The sequence below is a fragment of the Lepidochelys kempii genome, chromosome 8 (assembly GCF_965140265.1).
Source record: "Lepidochelys kempii isolate rLepKem1 chromosome 8, rLepKem1.hap2, whole genome shotgun sequence".
In the NCBI taxonomy this organism is placed as follows: Eukaryota; Metazoa; Chordata; order Testudines; family Cheloniidae; genus Lepidochelys; species Lepidochelys kempii.
In genome coordinates, this window is record NC_133263.1 from 1,266,407 (window position 1) to 1,291,554 (window position 25,148).

At 64.3% G+C, this 25,148-nt stretch overlaps 1 protein-coding gene across 16 annotated transcripts in view; it reads left to right on the top strand.

The window, feature by feature from the left end:
* The window catches only part of HK3 (hexokinase 3), a 97,029-nt gene that overhangs the window by 68,926 nt on the left and 2,955 nt on the right, over window positions 1-25,148 (top strand). For 7 of the 16 annotated variants that reach the window (XM_073355116.1, XM_073355115.1, XM_073355118.1 and 4 more), the window contains 13 exons: window positions 16,972-17,116; window positions 17,209-17,371; window positions 17,923-18,122; window positions 18,323-18,442; window positions 18,719-18,814; window positions 19,488-19,587; window positions 19,741-19,924; window positions 20,681-20,836; window positions 21,577-21,810; window positions 22,226-22,530; window positions 22,899-23,047; window positions 23,318-23,437; window positions 24,883-24,978. In XM_073355116.1, the coding sequence (XP_073211217.1) occupies window positions 16,972-17,116; window positions 17,209-17,371; window positions 17,923-18,122; window positions 18,323-18,442; window positions 18,719-18,814; window positions 19,488-19,587; window positions 19,741-19,924; window positions 20,681-20,836; window positions 21,577-21,810; window positions 22,226-22,530; window positions 22,899-23,047; window positions 23,318-23,437; window positions 24,883-24,978 (2,068 nt within the window). Of the gene's footprint in view, window positions 1-5,125; window positions 5,216-8,058; window positions 8,334-13,173; window positions 13,366-16,445; window positions 16,499-16,971; window positions 17,117-17,208; window positions 17,372-17,922; window positions 18,123-18,322; window positions 18,443-18,718; window positions 18,815-19,487; window positions 19,588-19,740; window positions 19,925-20,680; window positions 20,837-21,576; window positions 21,811-22,225; window positions 22,531-22,898; window positions 23,048-23,317; window positions 23,438-24,882; window positions 24,979-25,148 lie in introns of those variants that run through there. The other 9 variants (XM_073355127.1, XM_073355128.1, XM_073355122.1 and 6 more) reach the window with 9 other exon arrangements.

Consider the following 25,148-nt stretch of genomic DNA (forward strand, 5'->3'; position numbering starts at 1 on the left):
GAGCCTCGACTTCCTTAAGCATCTTCCCCAGCCTGGCATAGTCGCCCTTGATACGTTCCAGTGAGAATCTAGCCGTATCATTTGTTCCCACATGAAGGATAATCAATGGATTCTTTCCTGCTCCCCTTAGGATCTTATTCAGCCTCAGGTCCACATCCTGCATCTTAGCACCCGGCATACAGCACACCGTTCTGTTCTCTGGATGTTACAGGCCTGTCTATTCTTCTCAGTGAGGAGTCCCCGGATCACATAGCCCTGCCTTTCCCTGGTGATGATGCTATTCTCCAGTCTATCCCCTGTTCCCTCTGGCTGCAAGTCCTCTCGATTCCTATTATCTCTTGTAATCCTCTTCAACCCATCCTGTATCCTCCTGGGGCTCATATTTGGTGTTGTCTCCATTGACTCTTCCCCTTTTCCTATAGGACTAGCCACTCTTCTCTTCTTCCTTGCCCTTCTCACCTTCAGTGTCCACCTGCCGTACCCCTTCTTCATTTTCCAACTCTGCAAACCTGTTCTTGAGCTCTGTTTCTCCTTCACTAGCCTGTCTTTTCCTCTGCCTGGTGTGACGTAGCAGGGAGTGGGGAGTGTTGACCTGGGAATGTGGCAGGGGAGTTTCACTGGGGAGGGGAGACCTGAGAGCCTGTCACCTGAGCCAGGAGGGGGAGGGGGAGGTAACACCTCTGCCTGGGAAACTGGACAAAGGCTGCAGGAGGGGGCCTGCTGGGGGGGGTTTGGTTTCAGTTTGGTGCTGGGTGGAGGAACGCAGGGAACCTCAAGGCTGGGGTCTAAGCTCCCTGCTCCCCCAGAAGGACTTGACTGAGGAGTTCTGGTTGTACCCACAAGCTCTGTTTTAGACTGTGTTCCTATTGTCCAATAAACCTTCTGTTTTACTGACTGGCTGAGAGTCACTGTGAATCCCAGGAAGAGGGGTGCAGGCCCCAGACTCCCCCGCACTCTGTGACAACTGGTGGTAGCAGTGGGATCTACTGCACCCTGTAGACGGTGCTTCTAGCAGTAAGTGATTGGGGAGCAGTAAAACAAAGGGGGATTGACAGGGACCAGGCGTGCTGAAGATTCAGAGAGAGACGGTTTCGGGGGGCGGTTAACCCCTGGGAGTGTATGACCAGAGAGAAGGACGTTTGCAGTAACAGGGTCCCCCGGGGGATTGCAGCGAGCGGTCCCAGGGGTGGAGGAGTCTGCAGCTCAACCCTGGCAAAGAGGTGGCGACCTCGGGAAGGGCTGGCACACTAGGGGTTTTTCCTGGAAACCGTGGGAAGCTGCCCGGCCTGCGAGTGGCCAGCATGGAGATGTACGCTAAACGCCTGAAGAGCGACCTGGTGGAGCTGTGCAGGCAGAGGGGGCTGCGCATCGGGAGGTCCACCAAGGAACAGCTGATTGCCCACTTGGAGGAGAGGGATCGCTTGGATGACCCGATCCCTGTCCCTGAGGGAAGCCGCCCGGCAGACGCAGCATGGGCCCTGGGGCCTGACCGGGCTGGGAGGGGTCAGACTGCTGCCGAGGACATCCCAAGACCCTTCCTACCTGTGCCTGAGGAAGGGGTAGGGGGAAGCCCAGCGAATACTGAGGACACCCTGACCCCGGCAGCCAGCAGGGGATCCTCCCGGCGGAGCTCCCCATCCTTGGAGCGGAGGCAGCTGGAATGGGAGAGGGAGATGAAATGAGGGAGCTGGAGGATCACAAAAAGCAATGTCAGCATGAGGAGAAGCAACATAAGCATGAGCTGGAGGAGAAGGAGAAACAGAGGCAGCATGAACTGGAGCTGGCCAGGCTGAGGAGCAGTGGGGCCCCAGCTGCGGGGAGTGAGGGGGGACCCAAGGCTGCAAGGAGCTTTGATAAGTGCTTCCTGGCCCAGCGGAAGGAGGGGGAGGACATAGATAGCTTCCTGACGGCCTTTGAGAATGCCTGCGAGCTGCACAGGGTTGACCCTGCAGACAGGCTCCAGTTCCTCACCCCCTTACTGGACCCCAAAGCCGTGGAGGTGTACAGCCGAATGACAGGGCCGGAGGCAGGGGACTATGAACTGTTCAAACAGGCCCTGCTCCGTGAGTTTGGGCTGACCCCCGAGATGTACCGGAGAAGGTTCCGGAGTCAGCGTAAAACGCCTGAGGTCACCTACCTACAACTGGCCAACCGGATGCAGGGGTATGCCCGCAAGTGGACAGCTGGGGCCCGAGCTAAAGAGGACCTGCTTGACCTAATCGTACTGGAGCAACTGTATGATCAGTGCCCTTCCGACCGGAGGCTGTGGCTGGTGGACAAAAAGCTCGAGAACCCCCAGCACGCAGGGCAGATGGCCGACGAGTTTGTGAACAGTCGGTCAGGGGGTAGCCGGGAGGAGTCCCAAAAGAACAGGCCCCCCCCCGATGCAGAGAGAGAGTCACCATGGGACCTCCCAGCGGGGAAATAGGGAGAACCCCCTCCCAAGGGGAACGCCTGGCGTCGGGCCCCTCCGACCCGCTCGAGGGGACCAACGTGACCTGAGCTGCTATCACTGTGGCCAGAGAGGCCACGTACGGTCCCAGTGCCCCAGGCTCAGGGACAGACTGAGCAGACTGAACCTGCACAGGGTTAACTGGGTAGGGACCCATCCAGATGAGGGGCAGGCTTCCCAGACAAGGGGGGCTGGCAGCTTATCCCCTGCTCAGGAGGGAGGAGTACCCCCGGCCAGCCCCGCCAGAGGGCTGGAGGCTCTGGACTCAGGGTGCTCAGTTTACAGGGTGGGCGCGGGGCTGTCCCTCCGGAGAGAGTGCCTTGTTCCCCTGGAGGTGGATGGGAGGAAGGTCAATGGATACTGGGATACGGGCGCGGAGGTGACGCTGGCCTGGCCGGAGGTGGTGGCCCCAGATCGGGTGGTGCCCAACACCTATCTGACCCTGACAGGGGTGGGCGGGACCCCATTTAAGGTGCCCGTGGCAAGGGTACACCGGAAATGGGGGGCCAAGGAGGGCTCCAAAGATGTGGGGGTACACCACCATTTGCCCACTGAGGTTTTGATGGGGGGAGACCTAGAGGACTGGCCAAGCAAGCCCCAGACCGCCCTGGTTGTGACGCGTAGCCAGAGCCGGCGAGGGGCACTGCACCCTGACCTTGGGGAGGATACCACACCGGAGGCGCAGGACCCTACCCTGGTGGGGAGGGAGCGCCGAGGGGCACGGCTCAGAGAGGCTGAGGCCTCAGCCCTGGTCACTGAGGGGGAACGGGGCCCCGTCCCTGCCCCAGCCGCTGAGTTCCAGGCCGAGTTGAGGAAAGATCCCTCCTTGCGGAAGCTCAGGGACCTGGCCGACCTCAGGGTGGTACGGACCATGAGGAGAGGCTGCCAGGAGAGGTTCCTGTGGGAGAAGGGGTTCCTGTACTGAGAATGGGCTCCCACAAGGGAAGTAGAGTCCTGTGGGATCAGGAGGCAGCTGGGGGTCCCCCAGAAGTATCGCCGCAGGCTCCTGTACCTGGCCCATGACATCCCCCTCGCAGGGCACCAGGGAATCCGGTGCACCCGGCAGAGGTTGCTACAGAACTTTTACTGGCCCGGGGTCTTTACCAAGGTCCGGCAGTATTGCCGATCCTGTGACCCCTGTCAGAGGGTGGGGAAGGCCCGGGACAAGGGGAAAGCGGCTTTGAGACCTTTGCCCATCATAGAGGAGCCTTTCCAGAAGGTGGCCATGGACATCGTGGGGCCTCTCAGCAGGACGACCCGGTCGGGGAAGAAATACATTCTGGTGGTGGTAGATTTTGCCACCCGCTACCCCGAGGCAGTGCCCTTAGCTTCCATTGAAGCAGACACCGTGGCCGATGCGCTCCTGACCATTTTCAGCCGAGTGGGGTTCCCCAAGGAAGTCTTGACAGACCAAGGATCCAACTTCATGTCGGCCCTGCTCCGGTGCTTGTGGGAGAAATGTGGGGTCCGGCACGACTGGGCCTCAGCTTATCACCCCCAGTCCAACGGGCTGGTGCAGAGGTTTAACGGGACGCTAAAGATGATGCTGAGAACCTTTATGGACCAGCACCCGCAGGATTGGGACAAGTACTTACCTCACCTGCTGTTCGCGTACAGGGAGGTGCCCCAGGAGTCGACCGGATTTTCGCCTTTCGAACTGTTATATGGCAGGAGGGTGAGGGGCCCCCTGGACCTGATGAGAGACGAGTGGGAGGGGAAGGCCACTCCCGATGGAGAGTCAGTGGTGGAGTATGTCCTGATCTTCCGAGAGAGACTTGCTGAGCAGGGAGATGACCCTTTAGTAGATCTAGTCCCTGGGACCAGAGCTGGTTCCCCGCTGGAAACAATTCCCCTCTCGGATCAGCTAACCCCTGCCCAGCAAGCTGAGGTCAGGGGGGTGCTGCATCCGTACCGACAGCTGTTTTCCAACCAGCCTGGACGCACTAATCTGACTGTCCACCGGGTGCAGACAGGGTCGCTCCCGCCGATAAGATGCTCCCCCTTCCGAGTCACAGGGAAAACTGCTCAGGACCTGGAAAGAGAGGTCCGGGACATGCTGGCTTTGGGGGTGATCCAGCCATCTGCCAGCCCTTGGGCCTCGCCGGTGGTGCTGGTCCCCAAAAAGGACGGGTCGGTCCGGTTCTGTGTGGACTATCGGAAGCTCAATGCCATCACTGAATCTGATGCCTACCCCATGCCCAGGCCGGATGAGCTCCTAGACAAGCTGGGAGGAGCTCGGTACCTTACCACCATGGACCTTACAAAGGGCTACTGGCAAGTGCCGCTGGATGCAGATGCCCGACTGAAATCGGCCTTTATCACCCCTCTGGGGCTCTATGAGCTCCTGACCCTGCCTTTCGGCCTCAAGGGAGCGCCGGCCACCTTCCAGCGCCTGGTGGACCAGCTCCTGAGGGGGATGGAGAGTTTTGCCGTGGCGTATATTGATGACATCTGTGCATGTGCGGGGCTGGGCATGGCTGTCTCTCGTGGATTCAGTGAGCCAAGGGGTGATGCCCCTACCCCAGGAAGCGAAGTGTGTGGCTGGGAGGGCGAGACCCGCGCTGTCCACGGGGGCTGCGTGGAGCAGCAGGCAGACGAAAGGGTGGAGTACGTGCAGGAAGGGAGTACATGTGGTAAAACTTTATAGCTTGTCACAGGCTACTTTCACTTTTGATATTAGGCAACAGCTGGGAGAGAGAGTGGAGCGAGCACACGCAGCAGTGCCAGGAGCGCCCGCAGCCCCGAGCGCCCACCCCAGCCCCGGTGAGTCCAGGCTGGGCACCAAGCAAGGTGCCAGCACGTTATGGCAGGGCTGGTGATTGTCACCTGGGCAGGCTGCAGCCGTAGGGGGAGTGGGGAGGGAGATGCTGGGCTCTGGCGTCGGCTTGGTCGGGGGGCCGCTTTCACGTCTGACCTTAATGGTCCCAGCTGCTGCTCTGGCCTGTGGGGAGGTGCCGGCTCAGACACGAATTCATGAGGGCACCCTCCCACAGGCCCCACGAGGGCACCCTCCCACAGGGCCCACGAGGACACCCTCCCACAGGCCTCACGAGGACACCCTCCCACAGGGCCCACGAGGACACCCTCCCACAGGGCCCACGAGGACACCCTCCCACAGGCCCCACGAGGGCACCCTCCCCCAGGCCCCACGAGGGCACCCTCCCACAGGCCCGGTGTGAGGAGCTGTCGGGCCGTGTTGCAGGCCGGTGAGCAGGGGTGCAAGTGCCAGGTTCCTCAGGGCGGGGCCGGGATGCTCCGAGCCTGTAGAGCCGGATCAGCACCCACCGATTTACCCGGCAGCTCCTCACAAAGGGGTGATCTGGGGCAGCCCCGCTGGCTCCCCGAGCCCCTGGGCAGGGCTTTGCCGGGCTGGCACTGAGCCCTGGTACGTGACTACGCTCAGGTCCCAAAGCCCAGGCCCTGGGTTCAAACCCTGCTCCCCCTGCCGAGCCGCCCGCTGCTACCAACTGCAAGTTGGGAGGGGGAGGGCTCATTAATGAGCCTGCCTAATTAATGACACAAATAATCGCTGAGCTAATTAAAACATTGGGCTCAAATCTACAAGTGCTAATTGGAAGTGAAGGTAAATGCAAATTGGCCTGGAAATAGTCTGTCCCGGCTCGGCAGGGGGCAGCCCCACACTCCGCCTCCTCCCCCGCAGTCTGAGCTGGCCCCGTGTGCCAGACGCCCCGCCAAGGAGCCATGGTTCTGCCGCCCTCTCCTCTGCCGGGGCACTGGGAGAGCAGCGCCAGGACCGGGTGCTCGGGCTGCCTGCGGGCGCCTGGCCCCCTCAGTGACCACGGCCCTCTCGCCCCGTGGCCCCCAGCCACTGCTTCGGGACAGGCCTGGCTCCACGGCTGCAGCGCCCGAGGAGTGGCTGGGGCTGGTGTCCCGGAGTCCCTGGGCGATGCTCTGGAACTGCTCCCCACGAAGCCAGGCAGGACTCTGGGGCAGTCTCCTTTCTGGGAGCAGCCTGTCTGCAGGACACACAGCTCACCCGGCTTCCACCTTCCTGGGTCTGACGTCGGAGCATTCAGCCTCCTCTGCCCCTCCATGCACTTCCCACAGCGAGTCTGCCCAGGTGGGGTCCTGGGGGAACCAGAGGGTCCTGCCCCCCAACTCCGCAGTCAGACGTGACGCTCAGCCAGCCAGTAAAACAGAAGGTTTATTAGATGACAGGGACATGGTCTAACACAGAGCTTGTAGGTGCAGAGAACAGGACCCCTCAGCCGGGTCCATTTTGGGGGGCAGTGAGCCAGACAACCCCGTCTGCCCTTCACTCCATGTCCCAGCCAAGCCCCAAACTGAAACTCCCTCCAGCCCCTCCTCCTCTGGGCTTTGTCCCTTTCCTGGGCCAGGAGGTCACCGGATTCCTTTGTTCTCCAACCCTTCAGCTTTCACCTTGCAGGGGGGAAGGGCCCAGGCCACCAGTGGCCAGGAAACAGGGTGTCGGCCATTCTCTGTGTCCAGACCCCTGCACACACCTGCCCTCTAGGGCTCTGCAACGATCATACACCCTTATCCCACCCCCTAGAGACTTAAGAACTGCCTAGGGGAAACTGAGGCACCCCCACAATATTCAGAGGAAACATTAAGAACAGTCCCACTTCGTCACAGAGCCTCAGCCTGCAAACTGGCTCCCAGGCTGCCCCCACTTGCTCTGCCTGGCCACACAGTCCTGCAGCCCCCTGGGCCATGGCAGTGTGAGGGCTGGTGCTGGTGTGGCCTCGGCCCTGGGCCGCATGGCAGAACCAGGAGGGGAGGGCTCTGGCAACCCCAGTCAGGGCATGTCTCTCCCTGGTGCCCTGCGCTGGGGTGGGACTGGAGCCTGCTGTCAGAGCTGGCGAGAGACCCAGGGCCAGGTAGGCACATGCCCACCTGGGCTTTGCCCCTCCTGCCTGCTGGTGCACGTGGGGCTCTGGCTGGGGCTGGGCCCCCTGCAGGGACCCTGGGGAGGGGGGATGGCAGCTGCTTTCAGGGGCCGGGGAGGGGGTGCAAGGCAGACAGTGGCCAGGCGAGGACTGACCCCTGGCTGCCCCCAGGTTAGGGCTGAAATCAGGCCTGGGCGAGGGTGGGGGGAAGGGGCACGGCGAGGTGGGGAGGGGCAGGGCGAGGCAACGGGCTGTTACACAAGAACACAGTGACAAGCAGTTTCCTGTTCCCTGCCAGCTCGTCCTGTTCCCAGAAAGGGCTGGGCCTGACCCTTCCTGGGCCGCGTGGGTAGGGGAGGAAGCTGTGGGGTGAGCCTAGTGCCATCCCCACAGCCAAGCCCTGGAGTGCAGCTGCTGCGCCGTGGCAGGGGAGCTGGTTGTGACGATGTGACTCAGCAGGGAGGGGGGAGTGTTGACCTGGGGACAGGTTTCAGAGTAACAGCCGTGTTAGTCTGTATTCGCAAAAAGAAAAGGAGGACTTGTGGCACCTTAGAGACTAACCAATTTATTTGAGCATAAGCTTTCGTGAGCTACAGCTCACTTGGGAATGTGCCCTGGGGATGGGAGACCTGAGAGCCTGTCACCTGAGCCAGGAGGGGGAGGGGGAGGTGACACCTCTGCCCAGGAATGTGGACGGAGGCTACAGGAGGGAGCCTGCTGGGGGGGTTTAGTTCAGTTTGGGGCTGGGGAGAGGAACACAGGGAACCCCAGGGCTGGGGTCTAAGCTCCCTGCTCCCCCAGAAGGACGTGATTGAGGGGTCCTGGTTGTACCCACAAGCTCTGTTTTTGGACTGTGTTCCTGTTGTCCAATAAACCTTCTGTTTTACTGGCTGGCTGAGAGTCTCAGTGGATCCCAGGAAGAGGGGTGCAGGGCCTGGACTCCCCCACACTCCGTGACAACTGGTGGCAGCGGTGGGATGTACTGCACCCCGTGAACGGCGCTTCCTGCAGTAAGTGACTGGGGAACAGTAAAAGGAAGGGGAATTGACGGGGACCAGGCGTGCTGAAGATTCAGAGAGAGACGGTTTCGGGGGGCGGTTAACCCCTGGGAATGTGTGACCAGAGAGAAAGACTTTTGCAGTAACAGGGTCCCCCGGGGGATTGCAGCGAGCGGTCCCAGGGGCGGAGGAGTCTGCAGCTCGACCCTGCCAAAGAGGTGGTGACCTCGAGAAGGACGGGCACACGAGGGGCTTTTCCTGGAAACCGTGAGAAGCTGCCCGGCCTGCGAGTGGCCAGCAGGGAGATGTACGCTAAACGCCTGAAGAGCGACCTGGTGGAGCTGTGCAGGCAGAGGGGGCTGCGCATCGGGAGGTCCACCAAGGAACAGCTGATTACCCAGCTGGAGGAGAGGGATCGCTTGGATGACCCGATCCCTGTCACTGAGGGAAGCCGCCCGGCAGACGCAGCATGGGCCCTGGGGCCTGACCGGGCTGGGAGGGGTCAGACTGCTGCCGAGGACATCCCAAGACCCTTCCTACCTATGCCTGGGGAAGGGGTTGGGGGAAGCCCAGTGAATACCGAGGGCACCCTGACCCCGGCACCCAGCAGGGGATCCTCCCGGCGGAGCTCCCCATCCCTGGAGCAGAGGCGGCTGGAATGGGAGAGGGAGATGAAAATGAGGGAGCTGGAGGATCATGAAAAACAACATCAACATGAGGAGAAACAATGTCAACATGAGCAGGAGGAAAAGGAGAGGGAGCGTCAGGAGAAGGAGAAACAAAGACAGCATGAACTGGAGCTGGCCAGGCTGAGGAGCAGTGGGGCCCCAGCTGCGGGGAGTGAGGGGGGACCCAAGGCTGCAAGGAACTTTGATAAGTGCTTCCTGGCCCAGCGTAAGGAGGGGGAGGACACAGATAGCTTCCTGACGGCCTTTGAGAATGCCTGTGAGCTGCACAGGGTTGACCCTGCAGACAGGCTCCAGTTCCTCACCCCCTTACTGGACCCCAAAGCCGTGGAGGTGTACAGCCGGATGACAGGGCCGGAGGCAGGGGACTATGAACTGTTCAAACAGGCCCTGCTCCGTGAGTTTGGGCTGACCCCCGAGATGTACCGGAGAAGGTTCCGGAGTCAGCGTAAAACGCCTGAGGTCACCTACCTACAACGGGTCAACCGGATGCAGGGGTATGCCCGCAAGTGGACAGCTGGGGCCCGAGCTAAAGAGGACCTGCTTGACCTAATCGTACTGGAGCAACTGTATGATCAGTGCCTTTCCGACCTGAGGCTGTGGCTGGTGGACAAAAAGCTCGAGAACCCCCAGCACACAGGGCAGCTGGCCGACGAGTTTGTGAACAGTCGGTCAGGGGGTAGCCGGGGGGAGCCCCAAAAGAACAGGCCCCCCCCGAGGCAGAGAGAGAGTCACCGGGGGCCTCCCAGGGGGGAAATAGGGAGAACCCCCTCCCAAGGGGAACGCCTGGTGTCGGGCCCCTCCGACCCGCTCGAGGGGACCAACGTGACCTGAGCTGCTATCACTGTGGCCAGAGAGGCCACGTACGGACCCAGTGCCCCGGGCTCAGGGACAGACTGAGCAGACCCAACCTACCCAGGGTTAACTGGGTAGGGACCCATCCAGATGAGGGGCAGGCTTCCCAGACAAGGGGGGCTGGCAGCTTATCCCTTGCTCAGGAGGGAGGAGTACCCCCGGCCAGCCCCGCCAGAGGGCTGGAGGCTCTGGACTCAGGGTGCTCAGTTTACAGGGTGGGCGCGGGGCTGTCCCTCCGGAGAGAGTGCCTTGTTCCCCTGGAGGTGGATGGGAGGAAGGTCAATGGATACTGGGATACGGGCGCGGAGGTGACGCTGGCCTGGCCGGAGGTGGTGGCCCCAGATCGGGTGGTGCCCAACACCTACCTGACCCTGACAGGGGTGGGCGGGACCCCATTTAAGGTGCCCGTGGCAAGGGTACACCGGAAATGGGGGGCCAAGGAGGGCCCCAAGGATGTGGGGGTACACCACCATTTGCCCACTGAGGTTTTGATGGGGGGAGACCTAGAGGACTGGCCAAGCAAGCCCCAGACCGCCCTGGTTGTGACGCGTAGCCAGAGCCGGCGAGGGGCACTGCACCCTGACCTTGGGGAGGGTACCACACCGGAGGCGCAGGACCCTACCCTGGTGGGGGGGAGCGCCGAGGGGCACGGCTCAGAGAGGCTGAGGCCTCAGCCCTGGTCACTGAGGGGGAACGGGGCCCCGTCCCTGCCCCAGCCGCTGAGTTCCAGGCCGAGTTGAGGAAAGATCCCTCCTTGCGGAAGCTCAGGGACCTGGCCGACCTCAGTGTGGTACGGACCATGAGGAGAGGTTGCCAGGAGAGGTTCCTGTGGGAGAAGGGGTTCCTGTACCGAGAATGGGCTCCCACAAGGGAAGTAGAGTCCTGTGGGATCAGGAGGCAGCTGGTGGTCCCCCAGAAGTATCGCTGCAGGCTCCTGTACCTGGCCCATGACATCCCCCTCGCAGGGCACCAGGGAATCCGGTGCACCCGGCAGAGGTTGCTACAGAACTTTTACTGGCCCGGGGTCTTTACCAAGGTCCGGCAGTATTGCCGATCCTGTGACCCCTGTCAGAGGGTGGGGAAGGCCCGGGACAAGGGGAAAGCGGCTTTGAGACCTTTGCCCATCATAGAGGAGCCTTTCCAGAAGGTGGCCATGGACATCGTGGGGCCTCTCAGCAGGACGACCCGGTCGGGGAAGAAATACATTCTGGTGGTGGTAGATTTTGCCACCCGCTACCCCGAGGCAGTGCCCTTAGCTTCCATTGAAGCAGACACCGTGGCCGATGCGCTCCTGACCATTTTCAGCCGAGTGGGGTTCCCCAAGGAAGTCTTGACAGACCAAGGCTCCAACTTCATGTCGGCCCTGCTCCGGTGCTTGTGGGAGAAATGTGGGGTCCGGCATGACTGGGCCTCAGCTTATCACCCCCAGTCCAATGGGCTGGTGGAGAGGTTTAACGGGACGCTAAAGATGATGCTGAAAACCTTTATGGACCAGCACCCGCAGGATTGGGACAAGTACTTACCGCACCTGCTGTTCGCGTACAGGGAGGTGCCCCAGGAGTCGACCGGATTTTCGCCTTTCTAACTGTTATATGGCAGGAGGGTGAGGGGCCCCCTGGACCTGATGAGAGACGAGTGGGAGGGGAAGGCCACTCCCGATGGAGAGACAGTGGTGGAGTATGTCCTGATCTTCCGAGAGAGACTGGCCGAACTCATGGGCCTGGCCAGGGAGAATCTGGCCAGAGCCCAGAGGAAGCAGAAGGTCTGGTATGACCGCACGGCACGGGCCCGTGCCTACGCCACCGGGGATCAGGTGATGGTTCTCATCCCAGTGAGAAAGAACAAACTACAGGCCGCCTGGGAGGGCCCTTTCAAGGTCGTCAAGCAGCTCAATGAGGTAAACTATGTGGTGGAGCTGTCGAACCGGGCGCACCACCGCCGGGTGTACCATGTGAATATGATGAAGCCATATTATGCCAGGGGGAATGTGGTGTTGGCCGTGTGTGGACAGTGGGAAGAGCAGGGAAATGACCCTTTAGTAGATCTATTCCCTGGGACCAGAGCTGGTTTCCCCCTGGAAACAATTCCCCTCTCTGATCAGCTAACCCCTGCCCAGCAAGCTGAGGTCAGGGGGGTGCTGCATCCGTACCGACAGCTGTTTTCCAACCAGCCTGGACGCACTAATCTGACTGTCCACCGGGTGCAGACAGGGTCGCACCCACGGATAAGATGCTCCCCCTTCCGAGTCACAGGGAAAACTGCTCAGGACCTGGAAAGAGAGGTCCGGGACATGCTGGCTTTGGGGGTGATACAGCCATCGGCCAGCCCTTGGGCCTCGCCGGTGGTGCTGGTCCCCAAAAAGGACGGGTCGGTCCGGTTCTGTGTGGACTATCAGAAGCTCAATGCCATCACTGAATCTGATGCCTACCCCATGCCCAGGCTGGACGAGCTCCTAGACAAGCTGGGAGGAGCTCGATACCTTATCACCATGGACCTTACAAAGGGCTACTGGCAAGTGCCGCTGAATGCAGATGCCCGACTGAAATCGGCCTTTATCACCCCTCTGGGGCTCTATGAGTTCCTGACCCTGCCTTTCGGCCTCAAGGGAGCGCCGGCCACCTTCCAGCGCCTGGTGGACCAGCTACTGAGGGGGATGGAGAGTTTTGCCGTGGCGTATATGGATGACATCTGTGTCTTTAGCCAGACCTGGGAGGACCACGTGTCCCAGGTTAGACAAGTGCTGGACCGACTCCAGGGGGCTGGGCTGACTGTAAAAGCGGAGAAGTGCAAGGTGGGGATGGCGGAAGTATCTTACCTGGGCCATCGGGTGGGGAGCGGCCGCCTAAAGCCGGAACCAGCCAAGGTGGAGGCGATCAGAGACTGGCCCGCTCCCCACACCAAAAAGCAGGTCCAAGCCTTTATTGGGATGGCAGGATACTACCGAAGATTTGTGCCCCACTTTAGCGCCATAGCCACCCCCATCACTGAGCTATGCAAGAAGGGGAAGCCAGACAAGGTGGTCTGGACCGAGCAGTGCCAGGTGGCTTTCCGGGCGCTGAAGGAGGCTCTGGTCAGTGGCCCAGTTCTGGCAAACCCAGACTTTGACAAGCCCTTTGTGGTGTTCACCGACGCCTCAGACACGGGACTGGGGGCGGTGTTAATGCAGGAGGATGAAAAGGGGGAGAGACACCCCATCGTGTACCTGAGCAAGAAGTTGCTACCCCGGGAGCAACACTACGCGGCCATCGAGAAGGAGTGCCTGGCCATGGTGTGGGCCCTCAAGAAACTAGAGCCCTATCTCTTCGGGCGACACTTCACCGTCTACACCGACCACTCTCCCCTGACCTGGCTGCGCCAGATGAAAGGAGCCAACGCCAAGCTCCTGAGATGGAGCCTGCTCCTGCAGGATTACGACATGGACGTGGTCCACGTGAAGGGAAGTGCCAACCTGATAGCGGATGCGCTGTCCCGGAGAGGGGGCCCCGAACTTCCCCAGGTCACTGGTCAGTGTGACCCCGCTCAGTTCAGTCTCGAAGGGGGGAGAGATGTGACGATGTGACTCAGCAGGGAGGGGGGAGTGTTGACCTGGGAATGTGCCCTGGGGATGGGAGACCTGAGAGCCTGTCACCTGAGCCAGGAGGGGGAGGGGGAGGTGACACCTCTGCCCAGGAATGTGAACAGGGGCTGCAGAAGGGAACCTGCTGGGGGGGTTTAGTTTCAGTTTGGGGCTGGGGAGAGGAACGCAGGGAACCCCAGGGCTGGGGTCTAAGCTCCCTGCCCCCCAGAAGGACTTGACTGAGGGATCCTGGTTGTACCCACAAGCTCTGTTTTGGACTGTGTTCCTGTTGTCCAATAAACCTTCTGTTTTACTGGCTGGCTGAGAGTCTCAGTGGATCCCAGGAAGAGGGGTGCAGGGCCTGGACTCCCCCACACTCCGTGACACTGGTCTCCTAGCGTTGGGCACTGCCAGCGGCCGGCAGCTTGCGCTGTTCACACATCAGCAGGGCCAGGTCCATGCTGGGCACCAGTGGGTGGCCTGGGGGTGGCGCTGGCCGGGGGTGCTGTGTGCCCCCAGGCTGTGAGTGGGTCTATCGCTTGGTGCAGGTGGTGCAGCGTCATCAAGCCTTAGCTCCCCAAAGCCGCAGCCCCGGGCTGGGTTATCGCTTGGGGGCAGCCAGGAGGTGACAGCACCAGGCAGGGTTCAGGGGTTTGCCTCGGCTCGCCAGGCTCACCTCTGGGCTCCTGCCACTGGGGCGGATTGTCACCAGCTCCGGGTTGAGTTCCCGCGGCCCGGAGGGCAGTGCCTGGGGTGAGTTGTCCTATAGGACCCAAATTCCCCCGGCCCATGTCCTGTGGCCTTCCTCAGTGGTACTGGGGGGGTTGCCGAGGCAAAGCTCCGGCTGGTGTGCCCGTCAAGCGGCCATTCTGGGTCAGGCACCTGCTTTCCTCAGGTGGCTGTTGGTGCCCAGGTGGGCACACAGTGCCACGGGGGCTGCGTTTCTGTGGGTGGCTCTGGGACAGCCAGGCAGCATGTGCCTGTCTCATGGCCTCCCAGGCCCCAGGCTCTCGGCTCCGTACGGCCCGTTGGGAGGAACCCCCTTCAGAGTGACAGCCCTTCTCGGGGGTCCGCTCTCTCTCGGGGGTTAACCTGTAGGCCCCTCCGGCTCCCAGCACTGCACCCCTCTGAGCCTGCAGCATGCCTGGGCTCTGACATGGGCCCCCTCAGGGAGTCCACTCGCTCTGGGGCCCCGGGGCCTCCACCCCCAGAGGGAATAATGCCTACGCCAATCTCCAGCCTGCAGTGACTCTCAGCCAGCATCAAACAGGAGGTTTTTGAACATCTGAACCCAGCCCAGGCCGCTCTGAGGGCCCTGGGGCCTGGCCAGTCTCCGCACCATCCACCTGGGCATGTGCTGGGCTGGGCGTGTGCCAGGCTTTATGCTCTCGGGTTAATCAGTGCTCAGGGATCTGTCGCCCTCTGCACTCACAGGGGTGAAGCTGAGGATTCGCACCCTGCCGGGGCTGAGGCACTGGGGTGAGGTGTGGGGGCTCATGCTGGGGCCGCTCCACATGAATTATTGCAGCTGCTGAGCTCTGGGGGTGCTGGCAGGGGCTGGCAGCTGGGGAGCCCCCGTGGCCCCCTGATTGCGGAGGGGCTCTGGGCTCTAGGGCAGGGCACTTAGAATCATAGAATCATAGAATATCAGGGTTGGAAGGGACCCCAGAAGGTCATCTAGTCCAACCCCCTGCTTGAAGCAGGACCAGTTCCCAGTTAAATCATAGAATCATAGAATATCAGGGTTGGAAGGGACCCCAGAAGGTCATCTAGTCCAACCCCCTGCTCAAAGCAGGACCAATTCCCAGTTAAATCATCCCAGCCAGGGCTTTGTCAAGCCTGACCTTAAAAACCTCTAAGGAAGGAGATTCTACCACCTCCCTAGGTAACGCATTCCAGTGTTTCATCACCCTCTTAGTGAAAAAGTTTTTCCTAATATCCAATCTAAACCTCCCCCACTGCAACTTGAGACCATTACTCCTCGTTCTGTCATCTGCTACCATTGAGAACAGTCTAGAGCCATCCTCTTTGGAACCCCCTTTCAGGTAGTTGAAAGCAGCTATCAAATCCCCCCTCATTCTTCTCTTCTGCAGGCTAAACAATCCCAGCTCCCTCAGCCTCTCCTCATAACTCATGTGTTCCAGTCCCCTAATCATTTTTGTTGCCCTTCGCTGGACTCTCTCCAATTTATCCACATCCTTCTTGTAGTGTGGGGCCCAAAACTGGACACAGTACTCCAGATGAGGCCGCACCAATGTCGAATAGAGGGGAACGATCACGTCCCTCGATCTGCTCGCTATGCCCCTACTTATACATCCCAAAATGCCATTGGCCTTCTTGGCAACAAGGGCACACTGCTGACTCATATCCAGCTTCTCGTCCACTGTCACCCCTAGGTCCTTTTCTGCAGAACTGCTGCCTAGCCATTCGGCCCCTAGTCTGTAGCTGTGCATTGGGTTCTTCCGTCCTAAGTGCAGGACCCTGCACTTATCCTTATTGAACCTCATCAGATTCCTTTTGGCCCAATCTTCCAATTGGTCTAGGTCCTTCTGTATCCTATCCCTCCCCTCCAGCGTATCTACCACTCCTCCCAGTTTAGTATCATCCGCAAATTTGCTGAGAGTGCAATCCACACCATCCTCCAGATCATTTATGAAGATATTGAATAAAACCGGCCCCAGGACCGACCCTTGGGGCACTCCACTTGATACCGGCTGCCAACTAGACATGGAGCCATTGATCACTACCCATTGAGCCCGACAATTTAGCCAGCTTTCTACCCACCTTATAGTGCATTCATCCAGCCCATACTTCCTTAACTTGCTGACAAGAATACTATGGGAGACCGTGTCAAAAGCTTTGCTAAAGTCAAGAAACAATACATCCACTGCTTTCCCTTCATCCACAGAACCAGTAATCTCATCATAAAAGGCGATTAGATTAGTCAGGCATGACCTTCCCTTGGTGAATCCATGCTGGCTGTTCCTGATCACTTTCCTCTCATGCAAGTGCTTCAGGATTGATTCTTTGAGGACCTGCTCCATGATTTTTCCAGGGACTGGAATTTTCCAGGGACTGAGGTGAGGCTGACTGGCCTGTAGTTCCCAGGATCTTCCTTCTTCCCTTTTTTAAAGATTGGCACTACATTAGCCTTTTTCCAGTCATCCGGGACTTCCCCGGTTCGCCACGAGTTTTCAAAGATAATGGCCAGTGGCTCTGCAATCACAGCCGCCAATTCCTTCAGCACTCTCGGATGCAACTCGTCCGGCCCCATGGACTTGTGCACGTCCAGCTTTTCTAAATAGTCCCTAACCGCCTCTATCTCCACAGAGGGCTGGCCATCTCTTCCGCATTTTGTGATGCCCAGCGCAGCAGTCTGGGAGCTGACCTTGTTAGTGAAAACAGAGGCAAAAAAAGCATTGAGTACTTGCAGGGGCCTGATCTTCCCAGAGCATGCCGGGTGCCTGGCCTGCAGGGTGGGGGCTGGGGGCCATAGGCTGGCTCTGCAGCTGCCCCTTGGCACAGGGAGCTCACCCTGCTCTCTGCCCCTCAGGCCCCAGATGAGTTCCGGCCAGGAGAAGCCCTTGGTGGGGAAGCCCCCCGGGAACCAGCTGAGCCCCACGTGCCCTGGCCATGGGCTGGCTGGTGTCAGCGAGAGCAGCAGCCCCCAGGCCCAGAGCTGGCACCTCACCACAAAGGTAAACCCCCACTCGCTGCCCCCCACTCGCTGCCCTGCTGCCCGCGGGCTCTGGTGGGGGCGCTCCCTGACCAGCCCTGCCTCCCCTCCCAGATGCAGAGCTCCCTGCAGCCCCTGTGCCTGTCCCTGGAGAAGCTCCATCGGGTCAAGGACAGCATGCTGGAGGCCATGGACCGGGGGCTGAGCCGCCGGACACACGCCCAAGCCACAGTGCGCATGCTGCCCACCTTCATCCGCTCCACCCCAGACGGCACCGGTAAGGGACCGGCTGTGGGGGCCCTCCTGGTACCAGCCCCAGGCTCCCCGTCCAGGGCCAGTGCTCTGGGGTGCTCCAGAGCTTGGGTGTCAGCACCTGCCCCCCCATTCCAGCTGGGCTGTGGCTGGGGGAGGGGAGCCATGCTGGGCCCCACACTAAGAACAGGGGCTTAGTGCTGCAGCCCAGAGGCAGGGCCCATCCCATCGTGCGCAGCTGCTGGGGGCCTGCACTCCTGCCCGCTTGCATGCCCATGGGCACCTTTGTCCCCGTTGCTGAGCACGCCGCCCCTGGCATCAGGCCTGCCCTGGGGACCTGCAAGCCCAGCGCTGCAGCCTGGTCAGTGAGCTGCGCCCAAGAGACCCCGGCGGCACAAGCCGGTGATTGGAGCCCATCAGGGATGGTAGCGCTGAGCGACTGGGTCCCTGGATCTGCCGGGCTGAGCAGCTCCTGCAGAAGCCAGGCAGGGCGCAGAGCACCAGCGACCTGGGGGTGCCCCCTGTATGCCGGGCTGGGGCGCCCGGGCCCTGACACCACGTCTGCTTGTCGGGCAGAGAGAGGCGAATTCCTGGTGCTGGAGCTGGGAGACATCGATTTGCGGGTGCTGCTGGTGGAGCTGTCGGGGGACACGCGCCAGACGGTGACGGTGAAGGACCGGCGCTTTCCTGTGTCAGACGCAATCGCCCAGGGCCCTGGCGAGAAGGTGCGGGGGCAGGGCCCCCTCACGCCTCCTGGACACGGGGTGACCCACCTGGCAAGTGGGGGAGCAGGAGGTGGGACTGCGGCTGGCTCCATGCCAGCCAGGTCTCCGGGCCCCACCCAGAGGGTGGGCCAGGACTGGGCAGCCTGGGGCTGGTGGGAGCTGGGAGCAGAGCCGGGAGCCGGCAGAGGGGCAGGCCTGGCCACGGGCGCGGGGCGGCCTCTGCTCTGCTAATTCCCAGCCTTGCTCCCCAGCTCTTTGCCTTCATGGCGACATGCCTGTGTGAGTTCCTGGACGGGCTCCGCTTGCCCCAGAGGGCCTTCCAGCTGGGCTTCTCCTTCCCCTTCTCCTGCAGGCAGACGCGGCTGGACCAGGTGAGCCCATCGCTCCGGGCCTGCGGCGAGCGCGGTGGGGGGTTGGCCGGGAGCGCTGGGGGCTCCCAGCAGGGGGCGCTGAAGGGGGGGTGTCTGGGAGCGTCGGTTGGTGGGTCCCAGCAGGGGGCGCTGAAGGGAGAGTTGGCTGGGGGCTCCCAGCAGGGGGCGCTGAAGGGGGGGTTGGCCAGGAGCGTCGGCTGGGGGCTCCCAGCAGGGGGCGCTGCGGGGCGTGGGGCAGGGCTGCCTGACCGCAGTGCCTGGGCTCTTTCCCTGCAGAGCTACCTGTTCTCCTGGGCCAAACGCTTCAAGTGCCCTGGTGTGGAGGGGAGAGACGTGGTGGAGTTACTGCAAAATGCCATCAACAAGCAAGATGTAAGGGGGAGTCCCAGGGCGAGGGGGAGTACAGGGTGGGGACCCCCTGGGTGGGGTGGGGCAGTGTGGGGTGGGGCCTCCTGGGTGGGGCGCCCCCTGGGTGGGGCAGTGTGGGGTGGGGCAGGGTGGAGGTCTCATGAGCGGGGCAATGTGGGGCGGGGTGGGGACCCCCTGGGTGGGGCGGGGCCCCCTGGGTGGGGCAGTGTGGGGTGGGGCAGGGTGGAGGTCCCATGAGCGGGGCAGTGTGGGGCGGGGTGGGGGCCCCCTGGGTGGGGTGGGGCAGGGTGGAGGTCCCATGAGCGGGGCAATGTGGGGACCCCCTGGGTGGGGTGGGGCAGTGTGGGGTGGGGGGCTCCCTGGGTGGGGGTGAGGCAGTGTGGGGCAGGGTGGGGGTCCCCTGAGTGGGGCAGTGTGGGGTGGGGCAGGGTGGAGGTCCCATGAGTGGGGCAGTGTGGGGCGGGGTGGGGGTCCCCTGAGTGGGGCAGTGTGGGGCAGGGCCCCCTGGGTGGGGCAGTGTGGGGTGGGGCAGGGTGGAGGTCCCATGAGCGGGGCAATGTGGGGCGGGGTGGGGGCCCCCTGGGTGGGGGCCCCCTGGGTGGGGCAGGGTGGGGCGGGGGCTCCGTGGACGATTACAGGGGGGCTGCTGATCGTGCCCCCTCTCTCTGCCGGCCAGCGCTACTGCATCAAGGTCATCGCTGTGGTGAACGACACCACTGGTACCATGATGGGCTGCGAGGCCAGTGCAGAGCCGTGCGAGGTCGGCCTGATTGTCGGTGAGTGGCCCCGTCCCGGTCGGGACGCCCCGGGAGCCTGGCGGGGCCTGGCGGAGCCAGACGGGGCCAGACGGGGCCGGGGCTGGCTCCGGCATTGCCTGGCACAGGCTGGCCGTGCACCCCAGCCCCTCACTGCTCCCCTGTACCCGGCAGACGCTGGCACCAACAGCTGCTTCATGGAGGAGGCGCGGTGCGTGGAGGTGGTGGAGGAGAACCTGGGCCGGATGGGCGTGGTCACCGAGTGGGGCTCCTTCGGGGACGACGGCACCTTGAACGACATGCTGAGCCCCTACGACCGGCTGGTGGACGAGACCTCCCTGAACCCAGGGAAGCAGAGGTGGGGTCAGGGGCCGGGGGCATCCCTGGCAGGGGAAGGGCACAGAGCATTGGCTTCCTCTGGTTCCCCATCGGTGGCATCTGCTCCCCAGTGCCTGAGCCAGGCTGCCCATGCCCCGGGCTCTCCGGGTGTGCCGGGCCCAGCCCTACGGCCGCCCATGCCCCGGGCTCTCCGGGCCTGCCGGGCCCAGCCCCACGGCCGCCCATGCCCCGGGCTCTCCGGGCCTGCCGGGCCCAGCCCTACGGCCGCCCATGCCCCGGGCTCTCCGGGCCTGCCGGGCCCAGCCCCACGGCCGCCCATGCCCCGGGCTCTCCGGGCCTGCCGGGCCCAGCCCCACGGCCGCCCATGCCCCGGGCTCTCCGGGCCTGCCGGGCCCAGCCCCACGGCCGCCCATGCCCCGGGCTCTCCGGGCCTGCCGGGCCCAGCCCCATGGCCGCCCATGCCCCGGGCTCTCCGGGCCTGCCGGGCCGAGCCCCACGGCCGCCCATGCCCCGGGCTCTCCGGGCCTGCCGGGCCCAGCCCCACGGCCGCCCATGCCCCGGGCTCTCCGGGCCTGCCGGGCCCAGCCCCACGGCCGCCCATGCCCCGGGCTCTCCGGGCCTGCCGGGCCCAGCCCCATGGCCGCCCATGCCCCGGGCTGTGCTGTGCTGGGTTGTGGCCATGCCCAGGGAGCAGTGGCCCTGTGGCCATGCTGAGTGGCTGGCGCATGGCCCTGCCTGCCCAGCGCGCTGCTCACGCCCCTTCGCCCCCGCTCAGGTTCGAGAAGATGATCAGTGGCTTGTACTTGGGCGAGATCGTCCGGCACATTCTGGCCGAGCTGGCCACTCAGGGCGGGCTCTTCAGCGGGCGCACGACCCCTGCCCTCCTGACCAAGGGGTCGGTCCAGATCCAGGACATCCTGGAGATCACAGAGTAAGTGGGTCCCCGAGGCGTGGGATACACCAGCAGCACCCCCTGCTGGCCAGACCTGGCCTGCCCTGTGCACAGAGCCTGGCAGCCAATAACTGCTGAGACCTGCAACCTCATTCCACTTGTGACCGAGTGACACATGAGCCCACCTGTGCAAGTGGAGAGCAAGTGCCCCCGTCCCCACACCCCAATGTCAGGGCTCTGCCCCTGCGCCCTCCCTGCACCCTAGGGGTGCTAGGCACACAGCCAGATGGAAGTCTCTGTGACCGCTGTGCCCTCCCCTGCCGCAGGGGCACCAGGCCTGGAGGCTGATGGCAGGGCTCTGCCCCGTGCCCTCCCCGTGCCCCAAGGGCCCCAGGCCTGGAGGCTGATGGCAGGGCTCTGCCCCGTGCCCTCCCCTGCCCCAGGGGCCCCAGGCCTGGAGGCTGATGGCAGGGCTCTGCCCCGTGCCCTCCCCTGCCCCAGGGGCCCCAGGCCTGGAGGCTGATGGCAGAGCTCTGCCCCGTGCCCTCCCCTGCCCCAGGGGCCCCAGGCCTGGAGGCTGATGGCAGGGCTCTGCCCCGTGCCCTCCCCTGCCCCAGGGGCACCAGGCCTGGAGGCTGATGGCAGAGCTCTGCCCCGTGCCCTCCCCGTGCCCCAAGGGCCCCAGGCCTGGAGGCTGATGGCAGAGCTCTGCCCCGTGCCCCAGGGGCACCAGGCCTGGAGGCTGATGGCAGGGCTCTGCCCCGTGCTCTCCTTCGCAGCGAGCAGGTGGGAGTGGCCAGGGCGCAGTGTGTCCTGTGGCGTCTGGGACTGGAGGCGAGCGACCAGGACTGCTTCAGCATGCAGCAGGTGTGCAGCGCCGTCTACATTCGTGCCGCCAGCCTGTGTGCCGCCGGCCTGGCCGCCATCCTCAGCCACATGCGCAGGAACCGGGAGCTGACCCGCCTGAAGACCAGCGTGGCCGTGGATGGAGCCATGTTCCGGGACCACGCCAAGTAAGGGCCCCAGGGAACACGGAGCCTGCTCCCAGCCGTGCCGGCCGCTCCTCCGAGGGGCGGAGCTGTGGGGTCTCGGGTAGTGGGGCTGGTGCCGTGCCCTGGGCTCCGTGGCCCCAGCTGGGCCCCATGGCGACAGGAGGGAGCTGTGGGCCCAGCACCCTGGTGGGGGCTACGCTCCAGCTGGCTGGAGGCCTGGCTCCCCGACTCTCCCCCGCTGCTGCCCCCTGCTCTAGGCCTGGCCCCTCGCCTGGCCTGGCCCCTTAGCCCCTCCAGACACTCCTGCGAGGCTGGGCCTGGCTCCTCGCCCCTCTCCCTGCCCCTCGGCCGCCGGTGCTCAGGGCGAGCCCTGTGGGCAGCTGGCTGCTCAGCCAGTCCTGCCAGCCCTGTGCCAGGCTCTCCCTCGGCTCCCCAGGTTTGGCCAGACCCTGCAGCAGCTGGTGAAGAAGCTGGCCCCCGAGTGCGACATCACCTTGGTGCAGGCGGAGGATGGCAGCGGCAAGGGGACTGCCATGGTGACCGCAGTGGCATCTAGGCTGGCAGCCCAGCGCTTCCAGGTGAACCAAACCCTGGCGCTGCTGAAGCTCTCGCCCGATGCCCTGGGCGAGGTGCAGGCCTTGCTGAGACGGGAGATGGAGCTGGGGCTGAAGAAGGAGACGCAGACCACGTCCTCCGTCCGCATGCTGCCCACCTACATCTGTGCCACGCCCGACGGCTCGGGTGAGGGGCCGGCGGGCTGGGGATCTGCGGGGGGCACTGGCAGGGGGAGGTTGCGGGGGGCGTTCCTGCCTTGGTGTGGCTGGGGCCTGGACTGGCAGCCCAAGGGTGGGCACAGCCTGGGCAGCCGCAGCACCAGCTCCCCCCAGTGCTTCATCCCAGCCTGGGGTCCCTGCGGGCAGATGGGGGCACCTGGGCCTGGCCAGTCTGTGGCCTCCGCGGGGCGAAGGGTGGGGGCCTGCAGGGCTAGGCACGGGGCCGGGGGTGCGCCGGGCCGGCAGGCTCTGGGTGCCGGGAGCAGGGAGCTGGTGCCGTGGCCCAGCCCAGCGCCTGCCTGGCTCTGACCCCCCCCCCCCCCGTGCCCGTTGCAGAGAGAGGCGACTTCTTGGCTCTGGACCTGGGCGGGACCAACTTCCGGGTGCTGCTGGTGCAGGTGGGCGCCCGGGAGCAGGGCGGCGTGCGGATCGTCAGCGAGCTGTACTCCATCCCGCCCCAGGTGGCCCAGGGCCCGGGCAGCCAGGTACTGCGGGTACACGGGTCCTGGGGTGCGGGCGCCAGCTGGGGGGCTTCCTTCCCGCTCTGGGGGGGCTGGAAATGCTGCCCCTGCTGCTGGGTGGGCTGGGGCTGCCTGGGGTGAGCGCCACCCTGCTCCCAGAGAAATGAGTCTCCCCCTCTCACTTCCCAGCCCCTAGGCAGGGCCTGAGCCCCCAGCGTCCAGTGCCCCCAGGTGGGTGCCAGTGTCCTGGGCAGGCTGCCCCCCACTGACCCCGCCCCCGCCAAATCTCTGCAGCTCTTTGACCACATCGTGGAGTGCATCGCGGACTTCCAGACCAAGCAGGGCATGATGGGCCAGACGCTGCCGCTCGGCTTCACCTTCTCCTTCCCCTGCCAGCAGACCAGCCTGGACCAGGTGAGGGGCCGGGGCATCCGGCGCTGCACTGGCTGAGGGGACGTTGCACAGACACCCTGCCGGGGGCAGTTCAGCCGCTGCCCCGAGCTTCCCCCTTGTGGGGCTAGGCAGGGGAAACGTTCGGGCCGCAGCCCCAGGAGGAGGCCGGGACGTGCCGGGGGGGAGGCTGGGTGGGGCCTGTGGCCCCAGGAGGAGGCCGGGATGTGCCGGGGGGGGAGGCTGGGTGGGGGCTGTGGCCCCAGGAGGAGGCCGGGACGTGCCAGGGGGTGGCTGGGGGGGCTGTGGCCCCAGGAGGAGGCCGGGACGTGCCCGGGGGGAAGGCTGGGTGGGGGCTGTGGCCCCAGGAGGAGGCCGGGACGTGCCGGGGGGTGGCTGCGGGGGCTGTGGCCCCAGGAGGAGGCCGGGACGTGCCGGGGGGTGGCTGCGGGGGCTGTGGCCCCAGGAGGAGGCCGGGATGTGCCGGGGGGCGAGGCTGGGTGGGGCTGTGGCCCCAGGAGGAGGCCGGGACGTGCCAGGGGGTGGCTGGGGGGGCTGTGGCCCCAGGAGGAGGCCGGGACGTGCCAGGGGGTGGCTGGGGGGGCTGTGGCCCCAGGAGGAGGCCGGGACGTGTCAGGGGGTGGCTGGGGGGGGCTGTGGCCCCAGGAGGAGGCCGGAACGTGCCGGGGGGGGAGGCTGGGGGGGGCTGTGGCCCCAGGAGGAGGCCGGGACGTGCCGGGGGGAAGGCTGGGGGGGGCTGTGGCCCCAGGAGGAGGCCGGGACGTGCCAGGGGGTGGCTGGGGGGGCTGTGGCCCCAGGAGGAGGCCGGGACGTGTCAGGGGGTGGCTGGGGGGGGGCTGTGGCCCCAGGAGGAGGCCGGAACGTGCCGGGGGGGGAGGCTGGGGGGGGCTGTGGCCCCAGGAGGAGGCTGGGACGTGCCCGGGGGGAAGGCTGGGTGGGGGCTGTGGCCCCAGGAGGAGGCCGTGACGTGCCGGGGGGTGGCTGCGGGGGCTGTGGCCCCAGGAGGAGGCCGGGATGTGCCGGGTGGGGGAGGCTGGGTGGGGGCTGTGGCCCCAGGAGGAGGCCGGGACGTGCCAGGGGGTGGCTGGGGGGGCTGTGGCCCCAGGAGGAGGCCGGGACGTGCCAGGGGGTGGCTGGGGGGGCTGTGGCCCCAGGAGGAGGCCGGGACGTGTCAGGGGGGGGCTGGGGGGGGGCTGTGGCCCCAGGAGGAGGCCGGAACGTGCCGGGGGGGGAGGCTGGGGGGGGGGCTGTGGCCCCAGGAGGAGGCCGGGACGTGCCCGGGGGAAGCTGCGGGGGCTGCGGCCAGGGAAGGCAGCGTTTCTGTCCCTGCCTGTCTTCCCAGCGCCGCTGCTGGGGGGTGCCCGGCAGACAGGTGGGACTAGCCAGGTTGCTTCTAAGTGGAGTGTTCTGTCGCTTGTTAACTCTGACCACTAATGACTGGTCCCCAGGGCATCCTGCTGAGCTGGACCAAAGGATTCAACGCCTCGGGCTGTGTGGGGCAGGACGTGGTGAAGCTGCTCCGGGAGGCGGTGAAGCGCAAAAATGTATGGCACGGGGGCCTGGGCAGGGGGCCCGTGAGCCGGGCGGGGCGGGGCGTTGTACTGGGCAGGTGGGCAGGGTGGGTGGAAGCCTCGTAGCGCCCGGCCGGGCGTCGGGCCAGGCAGGGCGTTAGGTTCCCGGGTGGGGGGGTCAATGGGGGCGTTGTGCGAGGCCG